The sequence below is a fragment of the Plasmodium brasilianum genome, chromosome 12 (genome assembly GCF_023973825.1).
Source record: "Plasmodium brasilianum strain Bolivian I chromosome 12, whole genome shotgun sequence".
Lineage (NCBI taxonomy): Eukaryota > Apicomplexa > Aconoidasida > Haemosporida > Plasmodiidae > Plasmodium > Plasmodium brasilianum.
Window position 1 is genome coordinate 1,060,708 of NC_090125.1, and position 8,895 is coordinate 1,069,602.

General features: G+C 26.8%; 2 protein-coding genes across 2 annotated transcripts; both read right to left on the minus strand.

Moving 5' to 3' along the window:
* Positions 1-1,479: 1,479 nt before the first annotated feature.
* On the minus strand, positions 1,480-4,007 carry MKS88_004204 (zinc finger protein; the record flags this gene model as incomplete). Its single annotated transcript, XM_067217359.1, has 3 exons — positions 1,480-1,859; positions 2,089-2,286; positions 2,597-4,007. The coding sequence occupies 3 exons, from the start codon at positions 4,005-4,007 to the stop codon at positions 1,480-1,482; spliced, it is 1,989 nt and encodes a 662-aa protein (XP_067071796.1).
* A 1,100-nt stretch (positions 4,008-5,107) lies between these two features.
* MKS88_004205 (uncharacterized protein) lies at positions 5,108-8,895 on the minus strand (the record flags this gene model as incomplete). The annotated part of the gene is made up of 3 exons (XM_067217361.1): positions 5,108-5,529; positions 5,863-6,724; positions 7,000-8,895. The coding sequence occupies 3 exons, from the start codon at positions 8,893-8,895 to the stop codon at positions 5,108-5,110; spliced, it is 3,180 nt and encodes a 1,059-aa protein (XP_067071797.1).

The window sequence follows — 8,895 nt, forward strand, 5'->3', positions numbered from 1 at the left end:
CAGATTATTTTCCAAGGGCTAACCTTATCGTATCATAGCGCCTTCAGGGAAAAAAAAAAAAAGAAGCCCACAGAAGTAATATGTACACGGAAATACACACACACATATATATATATATGTGTATACCCACGAAGTTAATGTATAACCAAATGCGTAATTCACACAGATGTATTATATGTAATTAAATTGTAATAGTCTACGCTCCACTCCATAATTAAAATATCTGCCCGTTATTTATGTTATCAAAAAAAAAAAAAAAAAAAAAAAAAGAGCTGAACCTTGAGGCAGCAATTTTATTCATCTCTATAAATTATATGCAGTTTTCATTCATTACAGTTTTCGAATCTATGCGCATATGCGTACGTGCATATGTAGACATATGTATATATACGTACAAAAATGAGCACGTGAGTGTGCAAACATAGATGCATACGTACATATACGTGTGTGTAGGTATATATTTCCTCGAAACTGAATTGCCTAAACGTAGCATGGACTGGCCAGTACGATATAACGTAATTTAAATAATCATATACAAATTGTTCATAAATGAACAAGCATCTTATTAAAAGAATGGGGGGAAAAAAGAGCAGTGAAGGCGTGGAAACACGACCATATAAACTTATGCATGCGTTATAATTAAAACTTACAAATATGGAGTAATCTTAATGTTTCTTCATATAGATGTACATATACGTGCATAAGTACATACATATGTACATGTGCGTGTACCTTTTTAGTAGTTTTAAATTTCAGTTTATTTAATGCAAACATTTACCAATTTTCCAATTTTTTTTCCTTATTTCTTTTTTTCATTTCAATATTTGAATTGTATAAATTCCACCAACTAGAGTCTTCCTTTTCTAGGTAATTAAACTTTTTGTTTTTTTGTATCTAAAAAAATTTACTTTTTATAAAAAAAAAAAATAAATAAAATAAAAAAGAAGGCGTATGAAAAATAGTGAACAACCGAGCAGTTACGTAATGGAACAACTTAACAACAAATTACTTTCACTCATGAAGCAAAAACAATTCAGTATTTGCTGCCCCTCTTAGGTGTATTCATGCTGTTAAAAAAAAAAAAAAAAATGAAATAATAAGACAATTTCGAAAAAATGAACCGTTCCGTATTTTCAAGTTATATGAACACAAACAAGTTTGTTCAAGGGTCTTTAAATAAGCTATTCTTTAATGCTATATTATGGTTTTTAATTTGTAAAAAAAAAAGTCAATCCCAATTCGTTAAAAAATAATGAAAAAAGGATAAAGGAAGAGGGAGTGGAAATATGAACGAAAATGAGAACAAGATAACGTATAAGGAGAATCAAAAAAAAAAAAAAAAAAAAAAAAAAAAAAAAAAAAAAAAAAAAAAAAAAAAAAAAAAAAAAAAAAAAAAAAAAAAAAAAAAAAAAAAAAAAAAAAAAAAAAAAAAAAAAAATAAAAAAAAAAATATAAATAAAAAAAAATAAAAATAACACACTATATGGCATCTTCGTCTTCTTCACTAACACTTAATACGTTATATTTGTATTTTTTTCCTTTTTTGTCGTCTTTTCTTCTTTCATTTTTGTTTCCCCCCTTCCCGTTATCCTTATTTAAAGGCATATCACCTGTAATTATATTTTCCTTAAGAAATAATATCCTTAAATCGTTTATGTAAGTGCAATTTTCCCTTTGTTTCTTTGACAAATAATTGCTAACGTTATTCCTATTAATAGCAAGCACTTTTTTACACTCAACTTTGCTTCTATACTCTTTTTCTTTTTCATTTAAATATTCATTAAATTCTTTAATATTTAAGTAGTCCTTATTTTCCTTTATTTTCATATTTACAAAATCGATGTCGATGTTGATATCACCTAAGTTAAAAGGAAAAAGAAAAATTATATATATATATGAAACAAATGGGTACAACTGTAAATGCATTACTCAGGAAAAGCTCACATGAAGCACATAAAAAATATTCGAAGCTAATGACTAAATCTAAGCATATTGTTAAGTAGAGGGATACTCATATACACGTGGAATTATGGATGAACGTGGCATGTATGTAATACGAGAATAATATCGTGTATTGATTTATATTACTGAATCTCTTCCCGAATATTTCAGTATATTTGTCTATAATTTCATTTTTTACTTCGTCGTCATAACAAGAAAAATGTATTTCATAATTATTAAATTCGTTTTTAATATCGTCCTCAAACCAATCAATACTATCATCAATTATTTTCGTTTGCTCTTCATTATGAGAGTTACTTAGCATTTTATCTCGTAGGTTAAAGGCTACAAAGAAAAGTAAAGAAAGCATGCAAATAGGTGTATATGCTCACAGTTGCAAGCATGCACACGACATTAGAAATGCGCGTTTGTGTAGTAAGATGCATAACATGTGCATTTATATAAGCACATGGTAAACGGCACATACATATATATGTAGAACACATATTCATATATGCACACATATGTAGGTATGCATCTGATCATTGCTCATTTCGTGTGTACTTATGCACATACTTCCAAATGCTTGTAATATATTTTTTTTTTTTTAAATGCAGATTTTCAACAATAGTGCAGAATGGACTAAAGGAGTTACCTTCCTTCAAATAGCTATTTCCTGAATCAAAATAAAATTTATGGAAGAAAGCGTCTGCATTTTTTATTGCCATCAGAGTTTTTTTAGGTGAACTATCTACACATTCAGTAGGTATGAATATATTATTTATTACGGACGATTCATATAATTGGTTTTCACAAAAAATACATATTTTATATTTTATTTTCGTGCAATAAATTTTTCCACATATTAAACAGTTGGCATAAATTTTGTGATTTTGTCCATTGCATGTACATATGGTCTTGCTCTTTTTTTTTTCTTTTTTGTTATTCTTTTGGTTAACACCTTCGTCCGACTTTGTATTTTCTTCCTGTATGAAATCTATGACTGTCCTTAACGAATAACTGTTTTCCTTTATTTTAAAAATGTAAAAATAATCGTCCTCTCTTTTTTTTCCCCTACCATTATTATTACCACTATTATTACTATTATGATTACTATTACTCTTACCATTATTATTACCAGTATTATTATTATTATTATTATTATTATCATTACTGTTACTACAACTTTTTAATGTGTTTAATTCTACATTTTTTATAAATTCAAAATTGCCTATTTTGTTTGCGTCATTTTTTGTATTTCCTTTAAATTCTTCATCAACTCTTTTATTTTTTAAACCCCCTATTAATTCATTAGTCCGTACATTTTCAACCGATGTACTATTGGTTTCCACAATTTTGTCTTCTCCTGATGCTTCGCATGTGATGCCTACCTTTACTAATTTATTGCAATTTTCCTCATTACTATTTTTTTTTAAAACATCCTTCTTCTTTTGTATTTGTTCCTCTTCACTATGATTTTCTTTTTTTTTACTTTTTACACAAGTACTTTCTTTTAATTCCGCTTCGGCGGATTTAGCTTTATCTTTATGTTGTACAACACAGCGTACCTCTTTTTTGCTGGTATTGTTCTTGTATGTATTTATATCCACATTTACATTTTTGTTTGTATTTGCGTTTTTACTTATATCCACATTTACATTTTTGTTTACACTCACTTTTTTACTTTCCGTAATGTCATTCTTTCCTTCAAACACATTTTCAAAATAATCACATATGGTTTTACCAATAAAATTATTGAAACTCTGTTTATCAGTTATGGTATCATTTGACTGGTTTTCATCAACGCTGGCAAAAAATTTTGTTCTTGAATCAACTAGTTCTTGTGTAAATTTCTCTACCCTGCTACGTGAGTATTTAATATTCTTATTATTTTCAAAAAATGATTCATTTATTAAGTGTATTGAGCTGTACAAACTATATGATTTACAGTTTAAAACAGATTTTATGTAATTTACATCCAGTTCATCATTCTTTAAGTTAAAGAATTTTATTATTTTGGTGCACAGGTAACTCGCGTACCTGTCGCTGCAGTCGTCTGCCTGCATCCTTTCTTTTCCATTTGTTTCGTAATGTTTAGTTTTATCGTGATTTGATTTATTTTATTATGCTCTGATTTATTTTGTTATACTTTGATTTATTTTGTTATACTTTGATTTATTTTGTTATACCTTGATTTATTTTGTTATACTTTGATTTATTTTGTTATACTTTGTTTTATTTTGTTATACTTTGATTTATTTTGTTATACTTTGATTTATTTTGTTATACTTTGATTTATTTTGTTATACTTTGTTTTATTTTATTATGCTTTGTTTTATTTTATTATGCTTTGTTTTATTTTATTATGCATTGTTTTCTTTTGTTTCGTTTTCTTTTGTTTCGTTTTTTAATTATATTTTACCTTCTCCTTTTCCCCTATTTCATTTGTTCGTATGTATGTGCCTACATATATACCTGCGCAAACCGACATATGTATAAGTGTACAAGGTAATAACATAGAGGGAATACTTAATAGCTAACTAGGTGAATTATCAATTCAAACGATCTTGAAGAAGGGGGAAAAATAATAAACGACATTCACATTTATGTACATATGAATTAGTATATATACACATATTTGTATATATGTACATACAAGTAAACACAATTGATTGCTTACTTATTCGCGTACAACGAATTTCTCGTACATTTCCATAAATTTTTCTTTTTCCAGATCCATGACACAATTTGTAACACATTGTCTGCGTTTTGCTTGAGAATAAAATTGAGCTATTCGTGATATGAATGCCAACTGATTTTTGTTATAAAAATAAGAAAAATAATACTCTTTTGTGAAAATTAATTTGAGAAAACGATAAATGATCATCTTTCTTTTGCTGCGCTTCACTGCTTTGTACTGCTTTGTTTTATTATTATTTTTTTTTTTCCCGTTGCGGGTATGCTTATGATAACACATTATTTATTCCGAAGAACAGAATGACTTATTACATTACAGAAAAAAATAAAATATGCAAAAAAAAAAAAAAAAAAAAAAAATTGCACCATCATTTAAATTTTATTTAAATATATTTTAACTAACATTTAAATCTATTTTAAAGCTATTTTAAAGCTATTTTAAAGCTATTTTAAAGCTATTATAAAGCTATTATAAAGCTAATTTGAAAGAAAAGAAATCTGTAATTAACTTTTCTTTTTTCTTTTTCTTTTTCTTTTTCTTTTTCTTTTTCTTTTTCTTTTTCTTTTTCTTTTTCTTTTTCTTTTTCTTTTTCTTTTTCTTTTTCTTTTTCTTTTTCTTTCTTTTTCTTTTTCTTTTTCTTTTTCTTTTTTTCTTTCTTTTCTTTTTCTTTTTCTTCCTTTTTCTTCCTTTTTCTTTCTTTTTATTTTTCTTTTTCTTTTTCTTTTTCTTTTTCTTTTTCTTTTTCTTTTTCTTTTTCTTTTCTTTATTCTTTTCTTCTTTTCTTTTTCTTCTTTCTTTTTCTTTTTCTTTTTCTTTTCTTTTCTTTTCTTTTTTTTTTCTTTTTTCTTTTTTTTTTTTTTTTTTTTTTTTTTGATCTCCATTATGTTTAACTGAAAATGATTATACATCTTATTTGCTATTTTTTTTTTTTTTGTTTTACTTTTTTTTTTTCTTTACACATGTTCAGTTGATACGTGTAAAAAGACTGTCAAAAATGGTAAGTGTGTAGATACGTAAAAGGCAAATATTTAAGTAGCATATACTTATGAAACAAATACAATGAGACAAGGATATATTAAACAAACGACTGTGTAGCAAATATGTATAAAATGAATACGCACCGTGTTGATATTCGGCGTACCACTACACGATAATATGCTATGCTGCACAAAGACGACACAGGAGAGTTGAGTACCGCGCAGGCACACATATACATGCTTAACTTTTGAGGAGAATGGAAAACCAGCCATTGAAGTTCCTTTTTTTGTCGTTGACACATAAGGTATTTCTTAACGTTCTAAGTGAGTTAATAATGAACATATTTTTTTCATTGGTCCTATTTTCATTCAAATAATTTAAAATACATTTATCATATGTATATAATAAATGCTGGAATTCAAAAAAATGAATTTTTGTCCAAACATTGTCTTTTTTTTTTCTGTTTATAAATTCTTCTAAAGATTTTATTTTTTGATCAACATTATTTAATTTTTCATTAATATCTTTTGCAGAATAAAATATATCTTTTGCTGTACATAATGTTTCTTTAATTTTTTCTTCAGCTAAATAGTTGTCATTAAATGATAAAAGTATTAAAGCGTCATTTTTCCCCATATTATTGTAAATTTTTTCAATATTTGAGCTAAGCTTATTTAATATTTCATTTGCTTCAACTCTACTTGGAAATTCAAACATTTTTTCATTATTTTCAATTTTAAAATTCTCATTATTAGCATTCTTAAAACAGTTGTACATTTTTTCATTACATAAATTTTCATAATCCCTAAATATTAAAATATAATTTTTTATTTTATTTTTATTTTTTAAATTCATAATTAAATTTTCTGCACATTCATCATCATTTTCACACACACAGTGGAAACAATTTTTCAAAAAAATCTTTGGCACTTTCTCTTCAATATATTTATTCTTTGAATCATATATACATAAGTTTTTCTCATACTTAAAACATATATCCTCTTCTTGAATTATGTTATTGGCTATGTTCGAATAATTATCTCTGTTAAGAAAAAGGGGAAGGGGGTGGTAAAAGCTGCTGAACTCGTTTGCGCCAAACTCGCTAATCTGAAAAGCAGCAATAGTGCAAAAAGGGGGGCGCCCAAATGGATAAATAGGTAGAAAAATAAATAAGCAGTATATAAATAAATAGCGATTAACAATACGTGCAAATACACATATATACGAATAAACATATATGCGAATAAACATATATACGAATAAACATATATGCGAATAAACATATATACGAATAAACATATATGCGAATAAATACACAGGAAAATGTCCAATCGAATGGACAAACGAAGGCGTCACTACATAGGGGGGCTACGAATTATTACCTTCTTTATGGCCAGGAACATACTTATTTTGGCGTCATCAATGGAGTTATGACCATTGTCTCTTTTCATAGTAATATTTAAATGCTTTTTTGAAAGATTGAATAAGGAGGGTTTTATAAAATAATAATTAGAACCCGAATATATTACTGAAGTGTCAATTACATAATCATGTTTTATTTTTAGTGCATGTAAATCATTTTCAAGGGAATGTCCAATTAGAATAGATTTATTATTTAGAATTTTTTTTAAATATTCTTGCACATCTTTTAATTTGGTATTTACATTTTCTAAGGTACTTTCATTTATACCTGAGTACAGTGTTAAATAATTCGTAATTTTATTATCAGGTACAACATAAGAATCATATACAATATTCATATAAGCATCGACGACGGTAATTTTTGTTAATTCTCTTTGGTGGTTTGTCGTTTCGCACATTTCACAGTCTATACTAAAAATATTGTTTAAATCGAAATCACCAAAGGGGATCTCTTCCTCCTTCTCTTCACCTCCATTGTGTTCGCTACTCACGCTGCTTTCTTTACACATTTCGCTGCTCAGACACTTCTCTTCTCCCACGTCGTTGTTGACATCACTCCCTTTTCCGATTTCGTTGTTGATACTACTCTCCTTTCCCATTTCGCTTTTAACACTGTTTCGACTTTTTTCATGTGTCCCAAGCAAACCTAAGCTACCATTTAACAGAGTGCTTGTGTCCATTTGACCAACTTTCAAATGATTACACAGGTCAACACCATCATCGTACTCTTTTTCATTTCCGATTTTGCTCCATTTATGATATAATACAGGACTTAGGGTAAACAAATTTGAATTTCCATTTAGTTCATTATTTTCCTTTTTCTCATTTTCTTCATTAATTTGAATCGGTACATGTACAAGTTCTGTTTTTACAAGTGGCTTCTTATTCGTTGTATGTATTTTTTTCCAATTTGTCGATGCTTTTAAAAGTTTTTGTAACGCATCAGCATACATATTTATGTGTTCGATTGTAAATGTATTTTTTTGCTCTTGATCAATTTGTTCATCAGTGAGGAATTCTTTTTTTTTATCCTTTTCTAAGGGTTCATTTTTTGCTTCAACATACTCTGCAAGTATGGTCTCTGCGTTTATATTTTCTGAGTGCACATTTTCTACCTGTTTATTCCCAAACTGTTTATTCTCCTTTTCCGTTTCCAAGAAATTTCCTTCCATTTTTTCGTGCTTTTGAACATGCAAATATGGATCATTCATAATGTATGTAGAATTCATGGTTACAGACAAATACTCTTTAATATCACTTATGTTATGCTTGTCCCTTTTAACATACTTAATATTATCAAAATTTATATAATCATGGGAATTATTATTTGGATATTTATTTAATAATAGCTGTTCTTTAGTTAATAGATAATTCTCTATATTAAAATGTGCATTACATTTATTTTTTTTTTTATTACTAGATACAGATACACTTAATGTTTTTAAAATTAAATTACTGCAATTATTCTTTACACATTTCTCTTTATGAACTTTTCTGAAATTATTATTTTTCTGTAATTTTTTGAATACATTATTTGTTGTTATGTCTTTAATATACCAATTTGATAAATTCGGGACAAGACATATAATTAAATTATTCAAATTTTCGTTATTTTTTATTACAAATAATTCATTTTTAAAAATACTTTTTTTTATTCTTAAATTAACTATAAAATTATGAATATCTTTTAAGTATAAATTTTTGTAACTGTAAAATGATACTTCCAATTTCTTACTCGAGTTCTCTTTATTTTGTGTTTTTTCATTCAATTTCTTTCTCTTTACAACCCTTGACTTATCATTATTCCCAAATTGGTTTAATGAATTCTTTTTATTTTTCCTCCTTTTATTCTTCAT